The sequence below is a fragment of the Myotis myotis genome, unplaced genomic scaffold, assembly GCF_014108235.1.
Source record: "Myotis myotis isolate mMyoMyo1 unplaced genomic scaffold, mMyoMyo1.p scaffold_m19_p_9, whole genome shotgun sequence".
In the NCBI taxonomy this organism is placed as follows: Eukaryota; Metazoa; Chordata; class Mammalia; order Chiroptera; family Vespertilionidae; genus Myotis; species Myotis myotis.
Genome location: NW_023416401.1, coordinates 30,831,204 through 30,851,098, shown reverse-complemented (window position 1 = coordinate 30,851,098; position 19,895 = coordinate 30,831,204). Strand labels below are relative to the sequence as shown.

General features: G+C 39.0%; 2 protein-coding genes across 13 annotated transcripts in view; one reads left to right on the top strand and one right to left on the bottom strand.

The window, feature by feature from the left end:
* The window catches only part of PRELID3A (PRELI domain containing 3A), a 37,838-nt gene extending 31,426 nt beyond the window's left edge, over positions 1–6,412 (top strand). The window contains exons 6-7 of the mRNA XM_036321983.1: positions 5,021–5,080; positions 6,255–6,412. Coding sequence (XP_036177876.1) covers positions 5,021–5,035 — 15 coding nt within the window. The 3' untranslated portion in view covers positions 5,036–5,080; positions 6,255–6,412. The remainder of the gene's footprint in view (positions 1–5,020; positions 5,081–6,254) is intronic.
* Positions 6,413–7,571: 1,159 nt separating this feature from the next.
* LOC118663754 (centrosomal protein of 76 kDa) overlaps positions 7,572–19,895 on the bottom strand; it is a 149,492-nt gene continuing 137,168 nt past the window's right edge. For 6 of the 12 annotated variants that reach the window (XM_036323683.1, XM_036323688.1, XM_036323680.1 and 3 more), the window contains 6 exons: positions 19,714–19,887; positions 15,508–15,645; positions 14,869–14,939; positions 14,302–14,329; positions 14,069–14,205; positions 7,572–10,966 (listed from right to left, as the gene is read on the bottom strand). In XM_036323683.1, coding sequence (XP_036179576.1) covers positions 10,708–10,966; positions 14,069–14,205; positions 14,302–14,329; positions 14,869–14,939; positions 15,508–15,645; positions 19,714–19,887 — 807 coding nt within the window. In that variant the 3' untranslated portion in view covers positions 7,572–10,707. The remainder of the gene's footprint in view (positions 10,967–14,068; positions 14,206–14,301; positions 14,330–14,868; positions 14,940–15,507; positions 15,646–19,713; positions 19,888–19,895) is intronic. The other 6 variants (XM_036323684.1, XM_036323685.1, XM_036323692.1 and 3 more) reach the window with 3 other exon arrangements.

Below are 19,895 nucleotides of genomic sequence, written 5' to 3'. Positions count from 1 at the left end.
GTTTACTGACATTATGTGTTTTCCTACCTGGGACAGGTACGAAGCAGGTTGTTACATGTGAGAGGGGACATACCAACAATAGGCAAAGGACTTCTGCCTGAAAATATCTCCCCAACTCATATAAATATTTAACTATTTTTATTGTTGATCCTCACTTGAGGATATTTTTTCCATTGAGAGAGTGGAAGGGAAGGGGAGGGAGGAAGGGAGAGAGAGAGAGAGAGAGAGAGAGAGAGAGAGAGAGAGAGAGAGAGAAAGAGAAAGAGAGACATCAATTGCTTCCCTCCTGTATGTGCCCCGACTGGGGCTAGGGAGCGAACCTGCAACCCAGGTACGTGCCCTTGACCTGAACCCAAGACACTAACCACTGTACCACACTGGCAAGGGCCAAAAATATGAATTAGATTTAGTTTATTACTAGTTCCAAGGCAATTTCTTTTCTCTTTTTTTCTTGTAATCCCAAATTCAGGTGCTTAATTTATAATGCTGTCTCAATAATTCATTTCAATTTAGCAAATAGTTACTGTCTCCTTGTTCAAGGTGCTGTGCTAGGCACTAGGGTACAAAACTAAATCAGACATGGTTTCATAGCAGGAAAGAGTGTCAGGCAATTCACCAGAATTCAATGTGCCCATTCTGCCCAGAGCATCCTCTGAGCAAGCAGACAGCTCCTAATGCAAAGTCATCCAAGGTATGAGTGACCATGTTGGATGCCCTGAGGAGGGAGTGGTTGACTTAGGGTAGAGAGAGAGTCTGGGGTAGAGGTTAATGTGGGATCTACCAAGGTGATATGTGAATTTGGAGTTGAGGAATGTGGAATCATAAGGACATGCTACAAAGAAAGAAATATTTGTTAGAATTTGGAGGTACGCTGGTCATGAAAATGACTATGACTCTCATGTAAGGGTTTGGGAACAGGGGGTTAGAGATGAGGTGAACTGAAAGAATAGAATAGCCAGTGGGTCAGATATGAAGTGAACTTAGGCTTATTCCATTGCAATAAGGAGTCACCGATGCTTTGCAGGCATGAGACTAACATGATATGCTTTCGAAAGAAAAGTCTAGTGTCTATAACAGTGGTTCTCAACCTTCCTAATGCCGCGACCCTTTAATACAGTTCCTCATGTTGTGGTGACCCCCAATTTCATTGTTACAAATTGAACATAATTAAAGCGTAGTGATTAATCACAAAAACAATATGTAATTATATATGTGTTTTCCGATGGTCTTAGGCGACCCCTGTGAAAGGGTCGTTCGACCCTCAAAGGTGTCGCGACCCACAGGTTGAGAACCGCTGGTCTATAACAAGGAAGGATCATAGTTTGTAGCTATGAGGTGCGAGGAAACAAGATTAAAATCTGGACAAGCAATTAAACTATTGTAATAGTTTTGAAAAGCCGTGATGAGGGCTTCACCAGAGTTTCAGGAATGGGAAGAAGTCAAGAGAATAACTGGACACAGGAGAACTGTGAGGGGCAGGGGTTCACTTCCGCATGTGGAGTTGTGATGACCACAAAGACGACAGAGATAGGGAGTACTGGAGAAGAAGCAAGCTTCAGGGGGAAAGTAATTATTTTGGTTTTGATCATGTTGAGTCTCAGATGTTCCTGAAACACCCGAAAAGAGAGGACAGAACGAAATTACACATGTAGGCACAGAGCCTGCGCGGAAGACCTCTCTCTGAGGAGCCTGGGTGATTCTTTCATTGCACCTGATTTGAACACACTTGCTTCCCTGCGCTCTCAGCTCTCAGTAGATTTCCCAAATAAAACAGCTGTTTGAAAAGAAATGCTGACCTGCTGGATGCAGGAAACTAAGGAGAAAAACTGGAAAACAGACTAAAGCAGTGGATTGCCAAGCAGCTGGTGATGCCGACCCTGAGGAGATGTGCAGGTCATGGCGAGTATGCTCTACTTAAGAAGGCAGGGGCATGCGTCATAGTTTTGAGAAAATTTCCATTAAAAACAAATAGTGTCAAGGTTTGGCACTTAAAGGGATAGAGCAAATTTTTTTAAATTAATCATTTTACTGTGTTTGGATCTATCTGTTGTAACAAACTTGTTAATTATGTTGTTCAAAACTTCTACAGCCATAATTTTGCTTGACTAATCTATCAATCACTTAGAAAGGTGTGTTGAAATCTCCCAATATGTTGATGGACTGTTTTAGCTTTCTCTAAGCCAGCGGTTCTCAACCTGTGGGTCGCGACCCCTCTGGCGGTCGAACGACCCTTTCACAGGGGTCGCCTAAGACCATCCTGCATATCAGATATTTACATGACGATTCATAACAGTAGCAACATTACAGTGATGAAGTAGCAACGAAAATAATTTTATGGTTGGGTCACAACATGAGGAACTGTATTTAAAGGGCCAGAAGGTTGAGAACCACTGCCAGTTTTATAAATTTTTATTTATTTTAGGCCTATTTTGCTAGATGCATCCAAGTTTATAGCCTATCTTCTTGATGAAAACAATGTTTGTCACTATGTAAATGGTCCTCTTTCTCTTCTATAATTTTTTACTTTAATTCAATTTTATGTTGTATTATTATAGCCCTAAGAACTTTTTAAAAATTAGTATTTGACATGTACTTGTTCTACTCTTTTACGTTTCAACTTTTCTGTGACCTCTATCTTTTTAAAAGCATTCATTTATTTTATTTGTTTCTTTATTTAGAAGGGAAAAAAAACATTGAATTTTTTCCGGGAGTTTATTTCTTTACTTCATTAATTTTGAGTGCTGATACATTTATTTTTATGTTTCTTGGCTTATTTTCCACCTCGTTATTCTGTGTTTTTTTGTTTATGTGTGTGTGTGCCTTTTCTCTAAGACATTTCAACTGAGATTTATATTCCCCATTTCATTTTTTAACATCTACCAGTTCGGAAGTTCCACATTCAGGTACTGTTTCTTTTAGGGATTTCTCTGGAAATTTAACCTGTATTCTTAGATTAAGATGTTTAAAATTAGTCAATATCTTAACACTTCGCCGAAACCGGTTTGGCTTGGTGGATAGAGCGTCGGCCTGCGGACTGAAGGGTCCCAGGTTCTATTCCGGTCAAGGGCATGTACCTGGGTTGTGGGCACATCCCCAGTGGGGGATGTGCAGGAGGCAGCTGATCGATGTTTCTCTCTCATCGATGTTTCTAACTCTCTCTCTCCCTTCCTCTCTGTAAAAAAATCAATAAAATATATTTAAAAAAAATATATCTTAACACTTCTCCTAAACAGGAGATGAACTTTAAACACAGCTCCCGTCACTCCTCCTTTCAAATGAGATTTGGTTGTTGTCCAGAATTCAGGTCTATTTTGATTTTTTTTAACCTCCCGATTTATCTAATTAATGTTTGTTTAGATTTACCAACATATTCATTATTTTAATTTTTATTTATTTCATTTTCATTTCAGACACACCGTCTGAATACATTCCACATGCACTCCCTTCACGAGGGTCTGTTGCTTGCAAACTCAGTTTTTGTAGGAAAATTTATTTCACTCTTGCTCTTTCTCAAGTGTGTGCGTAGATTGACAAGTATTTTCTCTCAGCACTTTATATATCTTCCTCCCTGACTCCTGTCTTCCACTGCTGTTCCAGAAGCCAACTGTTGGCCTAATATTTCTTTCTTTCTTTATAACTGATTGTAAAATCTTCTGTCTTCAGTGTACTAAAGTTCACTATCATGTGTCCAGGTGAGTTTCTTTTTCCTTTTCTTTTAAAATTTATCCTTATTATTAAAAAAGTATTATAGATTCCCCCTACTAACTCCTCCATCCCACACCCAGGCCTTCAGCACACTATTGCCCGTGTCCATGGCTGTGCATATAAGCATGTAAGTTCCCTGATTAATCGCTCCTCACCCACCCACCCCACCTTCCCTCTGAGATTCATAAGTCTGTTCCATGCTTCTCTGTCTCTGGATCTATTTTGTTTCTTTTCATTTATTTTTTTGGGGATTCATTGGGATTTTTTAATTGGAAACTGGTGTTTTTTATCAATTCTAGAGACATCTTCGGTATAATCTTTAGAAACATTTCTACTCCCCGTCTTTCTTTTGTCTTTGTTTAGACACTTGTAACTGTGTCCTTCATGCGTCTTAATCTTCCATTCCCTCATCTCTCTGTACTGCATTCTGGGTATTTTTTTCAGATCTCTTTTCCAGTTCACTCAGTAGCACTTCAATTGTGCCCAATCTGCTGTTAAAACCATCCATTGCACAGCAAGTCCGTATCTAAGCTCTATGCCTCGGAAATACACAGTGCAAATAGGTTTTGTATAAATGATGCTCCCTGCAGACTTATTTGAAATATGAAAAATAAACAAAATATCTCTCAGTAGGAAAATGGTTCAATAAATTAAACACATCTGTTCAATTAAATTAACATTACATGGGGATCTAAATAAACAGTTTTGCTTCATCTTGGACCCATGCCCATCAATATACAGCAGAAACATGTAAATACAGTGTGTGTGTATACAGAATGGATCAAGAGTGACTACTCCAGATCGATACATTTTTAGTATAAAACACATTCTAAATTGCAAAGACTTGTATGAAAAATGTAAATTATCTCATTAATAATCTTGTATTGATTGGATGTTGAAATGGTAATATTTTTAATTTATTGGGTTAAATGTTATTAAAATTAATTTCGCTTGTTTATTTACACTTTTTGTGTCTAGTAGACATTTAAAATTACATATTTTTAAAGCTATTGATTTTTCTAATTTAAAATGTATTTTACATTTTTAGAACTACCATTTGGATCTTTACTAATAAGTGCAATATTGATATTCCCTACTTCATCACACTTTCAAACATACCTATCACACTTATTTCATAGCCGTCCTCTGGTAATTCCAGCATTGACTGTCATTATGGGTGTGATTCTGAAAAACAGTGCTTCTGTTCTCCCCTGATGGCTCGCTCCCTCTTGTATTCTTGGAAGAATTTATTTGTGAAAATTCTGAGTTTAATTTACATTTCTCTAAAGCAAATTTGCATTTTTTTTTCTTCCAGGGATATGGAACTTGACCACCCCACACAAATTACAGCAAATGTTCACCATATGAGTTTTGGGTAAAGTTACATAAGAAATATGATTTTGTAAGCTTTTTATTAAAGTATAAGATGCCCCCCAAAAATGTGCACAGATCAAAAGTGACAGCTCAGTGTATTTTCATAAACTAAGCATACCTGTGAGGTCAGCGCCTAATCAAGAAAAAGAATATTATAGGCACTCAGTACGCAGAAATAGAAGACCTCCACAGGCTTTGCACTATAGGGCTGCAATATACCTTGCTCAAGGATGTCCCTCTTGCCAGCCACACACAAGGGCTTCAATTCTAGAGAATCAGGTTTATTAGAACAGCCTGCAGGATCATTCCTAGTTCACAACCCACAGTGTCTGGCCCTCTGGGTGGCAAACAAAATCTGAACACTGAGTTGTGTAGAACATGGCATAGGCTCAAACATCAAGATGATTCTTCAGCTCTTAGGCCCCAGGGACATAAAGCAACTTTTTTTTAATCCTCACCCAAGGTTGTTTACTGATTTTAAAGAGGGGGCGTGGGGGGAGAGGGGGGGGGAGAGAGAGAGAGAGAGAGAGAGAGAGAGAGAGAGAGAGAGAGAGAGAGAGAGAGAGAGAGAGAGAGAGATTGGTTGCCTCCTGTGTGAGCCCCAACTGGGGATTGAACCCACAACCTCTTGGTGTATGGGATGCTCCAGCTGAGACATGGGGCCATGGCAAAGCAATTTCTTGATGCCCCCGTTTTCAAAGCCCACTTTTCAAGAGCGATGTCCTGTAATTGTGAAGCCCTTTTCTTTCCACTGCTTCCATAGGCTACAGGGGCCCAGACTTTGCCAGGCCATGCAGAAACAGAACTGCAGGATGTTTTTGTTTGCACAGTAAGACCTACTCTAAATACTTACATCACACACACATTTTAGTGGAATAAGCCAGAATAATAGTGCAAGTTGGTCTGCCAGGTAACTGTACCTAAACATTTAATTAGTGTATGCAGAGTTTTATATTAAGTTGGTTCTTAGCTAGTAAACATTTTTGGGAGATGTTTCTAGTCACAGCCCTGGCTGACACAAGGGAATAAGGAGCACCGTTTCTGAGCATTATAATGAGTATCTCTGTGTGTGTGTGCCTGTATATTCTATAGAGATAGCAGAACTGGAATCTCTGAACATATCACATGTGCAATCAAGCCCTTTCCTAAAAGCAGTTCTCTTTATTAAATTCTAGACAACGATGATTTACAACTATGCATCTTTTCTCTCACTGGAGCTGGAAAGGAAAAAGGAAGATAGAGCTTGCCCGGCCAGCCAGGTGGCTCAGTGGTTAAGCATCGACCCATGTACCAGGAGTTCGCTGGTTCAATTCCCAGTCAGGGCACATGCCCGAGTTGCAGGCTCAATCCCCAGTGAGGGGAGTGCAGAAGGCAGCTGATCAATGTTAATGTTTCTCTCTCATCACTGTTCCTCTCTCTCTTTCCATCTCTCTAAAATAAATAAAAACGTGTATTTTTAAAAAAGATATAGTTCACCCGAGCTGGTTTGGCTCAGTGGATAGAGCATCAGCCTGTGAACTGAAGGGTCCTGGGTTCAATTCCAGTCAAGGGCACATGCCTGGGATGCGGGCTTGATCCCTAGTAGGGGGCATGCAGCAGGCAGCTGATCAATGATTCTCTCTCATCATTGATGTTTCTATCTCTCTCTCCCTTTCCCTTCCTCTCTAAAATCAATAAAAATGTATTTAAAAAAAAGAATTGTAATCCTTACTTAAAAAAAAAAAAGATATAGTTAAATAACAGTTACCTACAGCTTCCCCTTTTATGGTATCTGAATGTTCTGTATCTCTGGAATCCAAGGAGGCATGAGGCAAAGACTCTTAGCCTGAGAAAGTCAGTGAACATTTGGATGATGAGCTGAATACATACAAATACACATCTCACAGAGAAACCTCAGTGGAAAGAGACCCTAAAATACGTCTGGAAAGCCCTGATCGGTTTGGCTCAGTGGATAGAGTGCCGGCCCTCAGACTGAAGGGTCCTGGTTCGATTCTGGTCAAGGACACATACCTCAGTTGCAGGCTGGATCCCCGGCCCTGGTCAGAGCATTTGTGGGAGGCAACCAATCGATATGTCTATCATACATTGATGTTTCTCTCCCCCTCCCTTCCTCGCCAATGGAAAAATATCCTCGGTGAGGATTAACAACAACAACACAAAGAGCTGAAAAAAATATATATAAAAGCTTATCTTTTTGCAGACATAATTTTTCTCCATATATACAACTTCTTATGCAATAAAGTGTTTATAAAATTTTAATTTTCTACACTGTTGAGTAAAAAAAGGACTCACACCTACTTGGTAACACAGCAGTTATCTTGGAGGCTCCATTTTTGTTTTATTTTTCCAATGTGGTCCTTGTTAGGTTGTATTTCTCAAACTGATCATAAGGTGTTGATGATACAAGTATCTGCCTTCACAACCTAGGTGGTTGCTGACAGCTAGTTATCAAAAGACATCGCCATTTTACAACAGGAACTCAACACAGAAGGCATGATGGAAAGTCATTTTATTTTTCCCCAGATAAATTTTAAAATAAAAGTTTTTAATGGAAAACTTCTAGAACCGCCATGTCACCCTGAACGCCAGTGACACTGTCTCTCATACAGGTAGGAAGCCGGGTCTGGGCCCAGTCAGTACACACAGTACTCCATGGCCCTTCCAGTTTTGCATGTACAAAATTGTCTGCTATTTAGCTGAAGCAAATAGCAACATAATTTAAAACTTTCATGTCTCCTATGTGATACCTAAAATCCAGTCCTATTTATTAATACAGTTAGAAAAATAAAAGCCTTAAAAAATTCATGGTATGAGTTCACGGTGGTAATCACATAATCTCTTCAAATGTAAGATCATTTTTTACATTTCTACATAATAACCTTCAGGTTTAATTTGAAAGGCTTAAGACGAACTCTAGTAGGACTGTTAAGTCGATGTACATATCAATTATCTGACTTTTACTTGTCTTGGGAGAGTTAATTTCCATTGTCCACTGAATGAATGCCTTTCAAATATTAATATATTACAGTATTTACAAGCATTCTTATCTACTCTGACACTGGTAGACAGTTAAGCCATGGGGAAGAAAACAAAGATCTTCCTACAGGGTGAGTTCATGAGGTCTGGGACCAAAGCAGCGAGTGGGTGCTTAAGCCTGGAGGGGGTCAGGGTGAGAGTTAGAGGTGGGATGTGCGCAGGAGGGCTGCTCAGGGGTACGTCCAAGCTCTAAGACACATCAGGCTCCAAGTGAGACCAGCTGTCCAACAACAGTTTTATTGTTGTTGGGTCAGAAGTAAATGCCAAAGAGCTAGAAACCAGGACAAAGAGGAACTCTGTAAAGTATGTTATTTTAGTAGAAAGAGGAGGAAGAGAGGCCTAAGATCAGCCTAAGGATTGTAAGACCACACTCTACAAGCTGTTAGTGAATTGCTCTCTGGAAGTTACCTAATTTAGTGGAGGTGTTTGGTACATGTCATGGATCGGAAAGGATTAAATGCAAGAAATTATTTTGGCAACAAAAAGTGATACCAATTTGATTTCTGTAATTTTAACTATATCATGTGCTGTTTCCTTACACTGCTTTCTGCAAATTGTCTCATGCAGATATATCATCCATGTAACCTCTTTAATGCAATAATGCTGTTGAAGAATTTACATTGCAATGCTCTGGTATGAGGTGATCATAATGCCCAAATCCGCCCATATGAAGAAGTCAAGTCAAAGATTCTGATGTGCTAGATATTTGCCTTGTGAACGAAATGATCATTTTGGGGGTTTGGCTTCTTATGTTTAACTAACAACATAACCTGGGATAGTGTGTCATTCTGTTAAAAGACACACTATCCCATGTCATATCAAATACCACTCCCTCTGTCTGGCACCTCTCCTGGTAGTTGTTTACAGGCCTCTGCCCAGGCCTTCAAAGGGTGTGTGTGGCTCCCACCAGACCATCTGGGGTAGAGTTCAATTTGTCCCTTGGAAAATTTTATAAATGAAATTCACCCAATATAATGTGTAAAGCTCTTAGACAAGAGTCTTTAAAATAATTTAAACATTTGCATAATCAATAAGGGTTCTCTGGTGGCCCACTTTACATGCAAATACAAACTGTTAACATGCATTATTTTAGTCAACTGGTAAAATTTATTTCATAAGTAATTTTAAGCCATTTACTAAATTGTAAACTTCAATCCATTAAGAACTACTACCAGAGCAGTTTTGAGGTATTACTGTTAATTTAATATAGAAATGTTACTACATTTTGATGTGGAATGAAGTGTGACTGCCATGCCTTTTATTAAATGGTGCTGTCGTAGTGTTGACTACAGACGTGTCTTATAGCTTTTAGGAAATTATTGTGCATGTGTATTAACTGACTTTCAAACATCAATGGCAATTTGATTGGTTGGTCATTTCTAAGCATACCAAAATAATAGTCCATGGTATGGGCCAAACAAGAGAAATTTCAGGTATACAATGTTGTCCTCCAACCTACCTTCATCAAAAGCCCACCCCACTTGCTCAAGTTGTTTACAAGGAAAACTTGTGCAAAAAGCGTATCCAAAAAGACTAACAGCAGGTTATCTTGTAATTTAAAAAGAACTAGACAAAGTTGTTTTTTTCAACTTCATTTATAAAAATAAATAAATTTTAGTTTGAGACTTTAGGTACCAAATTGTGGCTTCATTTAGTCATGGTGCCTAGACTATAAAGCTATGGGAAACGTAGTTGAAAATGCATGCGCTCCAGCTCATTCCAGTGTGGCCGATAGCTGGCACCCTAGGCTGTTACAACCCTTTTTATAGTTAACTTGTTGACAAACGTTTAGTCTTCTTGTCCTACAAAACTTTAACTCCTAGGTCTCCAATATAAAACTACAAGTAACCACAGTACATGGAAGATAGGGAATGAAAACCTGTCACGCACTCCAAGAGACACTGGTCCATTGCACTGGGGCAAACAGCAGCTCAGAGGAAATGGCCATCCACTCGGGTGGACAGCTGATTCAGATGTTTTGCACTAAAATGTAGGCATGAAGTCCCTCCTGTAGTCTTTATCTCAGAGCAGCAATAATTTAAAATCAGTGTGACAGTAGGAGCAAATCCTTCTAGGCTTTGTGCTGTGAGATGATAAGTAGCGGGGCCCCACCCCCACACATCTGGTGAGCGGCAGGGCTCCGGATCACTATGTACATTAGATAGGAACACTGTCAGGTGGAAGTGCCAATATGACTTACTGCTTAGAACTGTGCTAACATCGACACCTTTGTTAGGCTGATTTCTCACATGAGAAGATTTTTACCTTAGTCAGAAAATTATATGAGGAACAGTAAGGAACTGAACTAAGGAAAAAGTTTCTAGCCTCCAAATCTACACATACACACACACAAAAGCAAGTTTCAAATTATTGTCCTCTCAGTGCAAACGAGCAATTGGCTGACCTGTCACATATCATCAATTGATATGAACACAGCATTCAGTCTGTGGAACAATGTGATGCAGCAAAAACTTGATCTAATGCAAATCAAGCCTATTAACTAAAGCCCACAGCAAGGAGAGACAGTCCAGCTCCGTGTTCTCCCGTGCTAGCGCCGACACTGAACACAAAAGCAACTGAAAGGCACAGGGCTCAGATTTCATTGATAGTCCTCTCTGAAGGGCAGTACTCTGAGGGGCCTGGTGAGGACATATAGAAAGACTGTGTTTTCCTTTTTAATCGGGCTCTTTTGTTGGCCAACACCAGGCTACGCCGGCTTGAACTGATGATTTCCGAAATAAACTTTTTGCAGTCTACACACACCTCCATAGTACTCCAGTCCTCCATTAACTCTTTGGGAAACTGTAATTCTTCATCTGATTTGTCCACAGACTTAGATTTTGAGGAGAACCTGGAATAAAACAAAACGTTTAAAAGATCCAGAATTATTACTCATAGTTGTATTGCAATACTAAAAAAAATAAGTGCAAAAAAAGAAAATTTGCTGCAAAAACATTATGGAATGGTGAGTGATTTAGTCATGTCATGTTCTTGCAAAGAATTTCTAAATGAAGAAAAGGTTCAAAATATTAAAAAAATAAACAAAAATCACATCATCTCACTTATATGTGGAATCTAACAAACAAAATAAAACTGGTGAACAAGTAGGACCAGAGCAGTGGTTCTCAACCTTCCTAATGCCGCGACCCTTTTAATACAGTTCCTCATGTTGTGGTGACCCCCAACCATAAAATTATTTTTGTTGCTACTTCATAACTGTAATTTTGCTACTGTTATGAATCGTAATGTAAATATCTGATATGCAGGATGTATTTTCATTGTTACCAAATGAACATAATTAAAGCATAGTGATTAATCACAAAAACAATATGTAATTATATATGTGTTTTCTGATGGTCTTAGGCGACCCCTGTGAAAGGGTTGTTTGACCCCCAAAGGGGTCGCAACCCACAGGTTGGTGACCCACAGGTTGAGAAACGCTGGTCCAGAGACATGGAAGCACAGAATAGACTGACAGATCTCAGAGGTAAGTGGGGGCTAGGGGGTAGGAAGAGATTAATCAAATAACGTATTTACATATATGCATAACCCATGAACACAGACAATAGTGCAGTGAAAGCTGGGGTGGGGTGGAGCTGGGCGGAGAGGGTAAAGGGAGGGAAAGAAACCAGGAAACATGTTTTATTAAGAAATAATATTGCCGAAACCGGTTTGGCTCAGTGGATAGAGCGTCGGCCTGCGGACTGAAAGGTCCCAGGTTCGATTCCGGTCAAGGGCATGTACCTGGGTTGCGGGCATATCCCCGGTGGGAGATGTGCAGGAGGCAGCTGATCGATGTTTCTCTCTCATCGATGTTTCTAACTCTCTATCTCTCTCCCTTCCTCTCTGTAAAAAATCAATAAAATATATTTAAAAAAAAGAAAAAGAAATAATATTGATTGGCGAGGATGTGGAGAAAAGGGAATCCTCATGCACTGTTGGTGGGAATGCAGATTGGTGCATTGTGGAAAGCAGTATGAAGTGTCCTCAAAACATTAAAAATGGAACTGCCTTATGATGCAGTGATTCCTCTTCTGGGAATTTATCCGAAGAAGCCCAAAACTCTAATTTGAAAGAATATATACCCCTATTTCACTGCAGAGTTATTTATAATAGCCAAGCAAGATTTGGAAGCGGCCCAAGTGCTCATCAGTAGATGAGTGGATGAAAAAGCTGTGCTATATTTACACAGTGGAATACTATTCTGCCATGGAAAGGAAGAAAATTTTACTCTTCGTGATGGCATGAATGGACCTAGAGAACATTATACTAAGTGAAATTAGCCACTCAGAGAAAGACAAGAACCATGTGATCTCACTCATATGTGGACTTTAGTGAACAAACTGAACTAGCAAACAAAATAAATAAATTTTAGTTTGAGACCTTAGGTACCAAATGGTGGCTTGATTTAGTCATGGTGGCTAGACTATTAAGCTGGCCTGACCTCCTTCCACCTTACTTAAGGACCAACACTAACCTTACTCTTACTCTGCATCAAATGCAAAGGGATTGATACTCAGGCAACTTTTTTTTCTTTTAAATTGCCAGCTCTTGGCATAAAGCTTCGTTTCTGCCTTTACAATAGGAAACTAAATTGCAAACCATTGTAAACATAGGATTAAACAGATTTTCTTTCAAACTAAAGAAGGAAAGAAAGATTAAACTATTACATGCACGTTTTCAAGTCCACTGAAAACAAGAACAGATCTAAAGATGACTTTTAAAGGACACACAAAAGTAATTATTTCTAAAGGGAACACACTGAATGGGAGAACATATTTGCCAATGATACATCTAATAAGGGGTTAATCTCCGAAATATAAAATCAAAAAATGGGCAAAGGACTAAACAGACACTTCTCCAAAGAGGACATACAAATGGCCAAGAGACATATGAAAAAATGCTCAATGTCACTAATCATCAGAGAGATGCAAATTAAAATGACAATGAGATACCATCTCACACCTGCCAGAATGGCTACCATCAATAAATCAACAAACAACAAGCACTGGCAAGGATATGGAGAAAAAGGAACCCTAGTACACTGCCGGCGGGAATGCAGACTGAAAAACAGTGTGGAGTTTCCTCAAAAAATTAAAAATGGAACTGCCATTTGACCCAGTGATCCCTATTCTAGGAATATATTCTAAGAATCCCAAAACACCAATCAGAAAGTATATACGCACCCCTATGTTTATAGCAATGCTACTTTTAATAGCTAAGATCTGAAAATAGCCCGAGTGCCCATCAGTAGATGAATGGATAAAAAACCTGTGGTACATTTACACAGTGGACTACTACACAGCTATAAAAAAAGAAGAATCTCTTAACCTTTGAGACAACATGGAGGAACCTGGAGAGTATTATCCTAAATGAAAGAAGCCAGTCAGAGAAAGACAAGTGTCACATGATCTTGCTTATATGTGGAATCTAATGAACAAAATAATCTGACAAACAAAATAGGTCCAGAGACATGGAAGCATTCAGTGGACTGGGGATTCTCAGAGGGAAGAGATCAACCAAAGAACCTATATGCATCTATGCACAGGCCATGTATGCAGAGAGCAGTGGGGAGAGGAGGGTCAATGGGGGGGCAAAGGGAGGGTGGCTATAATACTTTCAATAATAAAGATACATTTAAAAAATACAATATGGGAAAAAAATAAATAAATAAAAAATACAATATGGGAAAAAGTAATTATTTTTAAAAAATAAACTATGAGAGTAAAGTATCCTTCAAGTAGCTAACCACGATCCCTTGACAAGTTACCTTTCGGAAGTTTTGAAGATTTGTGTGCAATTCAAAACTATATTAAAATCAACCAACCAACCAACCAACTAACCCACCCACCCAAACCCTCTGGAGCCAAAATCCTGCCACATCATCACAGTCCTCAAAAGGAGCATTCTTCTTTCCCAAAGAATGCTCTGAAGATCCAGGCCTCTCGCTCACCTGGCAATGCTCCGAAGTGGCCGCTGGTGGCTGGTGGAGGGTTTTTCTGGCCTCACACAACTTTCCCCTCTTTGCGAGGCAGAAGGTCCCAATGAAAAGATTGGAAGAGTAGAGTATGGCTTGGATGGCAGCCGCATCTATTATCCCAAACAAAACTGAGAATGAGCAATACTGTTAAAAAGGCAGTCTACTAAAATTACTATTACGTTATGATGTCACCAAGCGTAGCTTACCTTTTTGCAACACTGTGAGCACACGGGCCTGCATACAAAATCAAAAGTATTACTTAGCATGATGCCACAGATGTGACAGGAGAGTTAGAGAAGCCAACGACTGCATGTTGTCAATTTCTACAATAAATTACAAGAACTCTCTCGTTCTTCTATCAGAATATAACAAATTGATACAACTGCGGATTGCCAAAAAGATAATCTGTAAAACTTAACTCTTACACTGTTTCCTATAGAAGGATCAACTTACATCTGTAATTTTCTTATTTGTCTATCCAAGGGTCATATGACAATCATACCTATTTTTTTTTTCTGTTCAAACATGACACATTATTATTAGAATGATCTTGGTTATGTAAAAGAAATAAATGCAGAGAAACATTTTCAAGGTCTAACACTAAGTAACTGTTTGATCTACTCTTTTGAAGAAATCAGTATTCCTAACCCATAAACAAAGCACAAGGTGATAATAGATTATTTTTAATGTTGTTCCTATGTAGAAAAATAATGAAACAATGACGTTAACTGGTATTTCTTTGACTATTGTCATCAATTACAAAGAAACCTTACCTCTTACAGAACTGACAGGTATAAGACCAGGTGAAGAAGGAAAATCTCCTGGTTCGGCAACAAAAGCAAAGCTAAAAAATACAAATGTAAAAGGAGAAAAACAAACAAACAAAAACATCGACAACAGTTAATTTCCTAATTTATATGGTTTAATACATTTTATATTTATACATTGGGGAAGTTTAGTACACAGAAGGAAGACGAGAATTCACAAACCCTGTTTTTATGTTTGGCTCTGTGATAATTATAACATGGCTCTGTATTTAATCTTATTCTACTTTTAAAAGGTAGTAAAAGGCCACAGCTCCCTAGAGTTGACCATCATGGAAGCAATTGGAAGAAGGTTCTAAAAAATTCTCCCCAGTATAATGACTAAATGCAGACATGGTTTTATGAAGGCATAACATTATTTATTATGGTTGTTTTAAACTCCCAGAGGTTTGATTTCTAAGGGAGAAAATATTCACTTTGGTGAGCAAGGCAGAACACGAACTGACTTCTGGAGAATAAGCCTCTTACGTCCTAAAATCCCCTAAAAGTCCTGCACCATCTGGCTAGCAGACAGCTCCCTCAGGAGACCATGCCTGTGACTGGCCGTTCTGCTACCCCTGCTGATCAATCGACTTGAAACAGCTCTACCTTTCCTTTTTTCAGGGCAGTGTAGACATCTTTATATTGTTGGTATTTTTCCAGCTCTGCCTTCACCAGGACCTGACGAATATGCATCACCTCCTCCACAGTAAGAGCTAGGCATTCCACTGGGTAGCAGAATTCCTCCTGAAATTCAAAATTCCACATGAATAAAAAACTCCCACCCCCTTTTCTGGCTTTGCAAAATTTCCCACCAGATCAGACACCTGGTTAGTAGCTTCTGAGAAGAAAAGAAGTCCCAGTGAACACTGGAACAGAGCTGGCTTACTCTGGGTACCACATAATTTCTAATTATACCAAGATAACAGATGGCAGAAAACGTCTGGGGACCATGTGAAACACTATAGCTTACTGAAGTTAAAAAAAAAAAAAAAAAAAGCCCCTCGCTATGTATCTATGCTGTGAAATCTTGAAAAAAAATATTTGTTATTCTATAACTAAATGTATGTCAGTTATCTCGTATGATTATGCACAGACGTTATTTAGTGTTGTGTTGATACTATATGCTAATAGGTAAATAGCAAATAAAAAACACTGGTACTATTTTTAAAACTGGTTGGTGGTACCCAGAATAGCCAAGAGAAGGTGGTTAGTAATTTGTACTGGAAGCACAGTGGTAAGTTACATCAGTACACCTTGAAAAATCCTAATGGCGTGAGTAGAGCTGGAACATTGGTGCAGTTTACAGCCAAAAGGCAATCTCTACTGCTCCACAGTTCTCCAGATTTCTATTATGACTTTTAAACAACTACTGAACGCACAGTCAGCATTGGAAAGATGTGGGGAAAAAATCAGAATAATTTCACAATAAATATTTATGTTGACTGTCTTATGTTAATAGCTTCCCCCAAAACAGCTGAGGAAGATGTTGATGTAACTGATCCCACTGAATAAAGAGCCTCACACCCATCTGCTCCCCATCCGGCCTGCTCTTGATTGGTGGATCCAATAGAAAGACAGAACAGTCTTGTGCATTCGCATGCTGCCAGGCCTCACAAGGGCCATTGTGGTGTAGTGACACTGAAACTTAGTGTTCTCAGTACAAACACATTATAATTCATCCCACACACACAATAGCACTGGTCACAGGCATTCTGGAATCAAACAAGCCAAGTGAGAAAGCACATGACCATGAATGCAGTTTAACATTCAGTTCTGTCTTTCAATCAGAGAAAAACAAAAACAAATCTAGGTTGCAAACTTGACAAACATTAGCATTTACTAAAAAAAAAAGTAGTTTGAAGAACTACAGATTCTTACTAACCATCAATACCAAATCGTCTCTGTTCAAGCTAACTTAAGAAAGGCTAAATTTGCTTAATTGTGTTTTGGAAAAAATCCTGCAATTGAATTTTTAAGATGAAGAACTTTCAATCTGGAGGCTGGGAAGACAGACTGTTCAGAGATTATATCATTTATTGTAAATGTCTAAAATACTTTTTAAAAAATCACCATCACATAATGTTCTCTTTCAATGGGAAAAGCTTTCAAAGACAATAAGGTTAAGCATGTTCAATATCTACTCTGTTTTGCTCCACCCTGAGAAAAGCGTAGTGTCAAATGGGACAAGGCACTGACTCGGTGAAGGTTAGGACCTTAAGCTGCACTAGGTCAGTACTGTTGGCTGCTGCGCACATACGAATGACAGCTTTTCTGAGCTTTGAACGTACTTCATGGAACTTTTCCTATGGTAATTTTCATTCATCAGTTATACGTGTGACTGCAGTACATCTTCTGATAGCTAACTCTGTGACAAAACTGTTGACTTGGAACAAATGTATAAGTCTAGCAAATAACTACATAATCTCTACTGAGATTTGTTGTTGTGCCCCCTAGAAAGATGGCAAATAGTGCCAATTTAATTAACTTTAAACTTGGATGCCTGGGCTGGTAAATATTTCTGGCAGACGGGATCCTTTTTCTCTACAAGGGTTCACTAGCACATGCAATAAACCTGACAACCTGGACTGCTCTCTCCCTATTCTTAAATCACATAAGGGCTTAGTCGAGCATACTTTCATCCTACTGCTTTGAACCATATGCAAATCCAGTACTTCACAAGGAAATAATAAGAAATTGTAGATTTTATCTGTGTTTCTTTCCTTTAAAAAAAATTTCAAGTAGATTAGCCTTTAGTAAGATAATTTCCATCAGGACAAATGCTAATGTTTTAATTCTGGTGCTTTCCCAAGGACAACAAAACTTTAATGCAACATGAAAGAAAAAATAGAGTTACTAGAATACTTTTCACTTTTAAAAAATATTGGCTCAATATCCCCAAAGCCAAATTAAACCTAAACAGATCTTGCTGAGATACTAATGCTCCAAACATAAAGAGCACTTTCCCCACAGTGACAGTGGCTGGTCACTCCTACAGCAAGCACTAAGCTCATTTTCATGGTGGAACATGGACTATACAGACTAGATCAGTACGACTCTAATTCTCCAGTTTCTTTATACTTCAAAATGACTCTCAAATTTAGGAAAGGGAAGCTGAATCTTAAAGTGTTTTAATAATGATTACAATATGTTATAGATGCAGATGTGCCTTTAAAATTTACTTTTACGTACGTCACAAAGTTTTTGTTGAAGATTTTGGTTATTTTTACCATTCAAAACTGGTCAGAGCCCCACCAATGAGGCTCAGTGGTTGAGCATCGACCTCTGAAAAAGGGGATCATGGTTCAGTTTCAGGTCAGGGTACATGCCCGGGTTGCAGCCCCAATAGGTGGTGTGCAGGAAGCAGCCAATCAATGATTCTTTCTCATCATTGATGTTTCTCTCTCTCTCTCCTGCTCTCCTTTCCTCTCTGAAATCAATAAAAATATATTTAAAAACAAACAAAACAAAACAAAAAACAGGTCAGAGTTCGGCAGCACAGAAATTAGAGAGCAAAATGTATAATCTGGTTACTGAGCCACAGAGAGAAATGGGAATAGTCATATTTGATATCATGTTATTATAAAAAACTTCATAAGTAGCAGATACTTAAAAAATGTCCAAAATAATATTTGAGTTTTTAAACTAAATAAAAATAGCAACTATTAAATTTACTTGTTCTTTCCTTTTTTCAAGTTTAACTTTAAAACACTAAGTGAATTCTTTGCCTAAAGTAAAATGTGAATTTAGTATACATATATGTGTGTTTGGGGAGGATGAATAATAAAAATAAAAATGTTGAAAGATCTTCAATAATAGCAGTAGAGTGACAGGAGTTAAAATGTTACTCCTGCACTTAACCATCTGCCCAAATGACAGATCTGAAAATAGGAAAAGGTCAGAGATTTATCTTATGTTTCATGACAAATAAACAGGGAAAGGGATTTGTTGTTTCTCATTCACATTTGCAGTTTCCTTTCTAAATCAAGGGTAATAAAGAATAACAAAGAAACCAGCTGCTGGCTCACTGGTTCAGTGAAGGCGTGTTTAGGAAATAAGGGACCCTGTGTCAGGTGCAACAGCAAGGCTGCCACCAACACTGGTCAGCAGCAGGCATCACACTGGGTGGGGAAGCCTCACGAGGTCCCAGGCTTTTCACTTCACTGGGGTTTGGAAATGATTGTACTTTCTTTAAAAAATACACTCTATGAAAACCTCAAAAATAATAATAAAATGCAAGATTACTTAAAATAGCTAAAATAACCAAAGCAATAAAAAGGAAACTTAAAGTTTCTCTTTACAGAGAAGGGGGCTATCATAAAACCCATATAACACCCTGACCATCACAACACAGCTGTGTGAACGGTGCTGGGGATGAGGAGAGTCTGAGGTCAGGGGAGACACATGCGATGGGGGGCAGGGAGTGTGGGACACAGGCAGTGACAGGGCTCTGTGGGAGGCAGACTCTCCTCGGATGGCAGCGAGGCCCTGGGTGAAAGCACAGGCTCTCAGGGGGCTCCTGCCCCTGGAGACAGGGGCAGCATTCCTCCTGCTATAAAATTGGGTCACTCCAAGAGACAAACACTCACAGGTCCCTCGAATCTGATGCTGCATTTTGAGTTTGTTGTCCTTTCAAAGTTATTTTCCTCTCAACTGAGATCATGGTGTGATCTATGCATCCTACAAATGATTGGAATCAATGATCAGAAGCAAAGTGCCCATCTACGCTGTTAATTCTTGCAGAGTGCAGGAGTTCAGGTATTGCTGTCAGAGATAGAGCAAAATAATTCCCAGAACCAGCAGAAAGAGGCCAACCTTTGAGGACTTCCACCTGCTGGTAAGAGCTCTCTCACATAGATAATACATAGCCCCTGCTACCCCAAACATGGCTGCTTCAAAAGGATGAGAGCTGAGCAGAGAAGCTGTTTGTATGGTAGAAAAAAGTGGTCGGAAAGGCGTCCATGGCCATACACTGGTTATCCTAGGAACCTGAACAA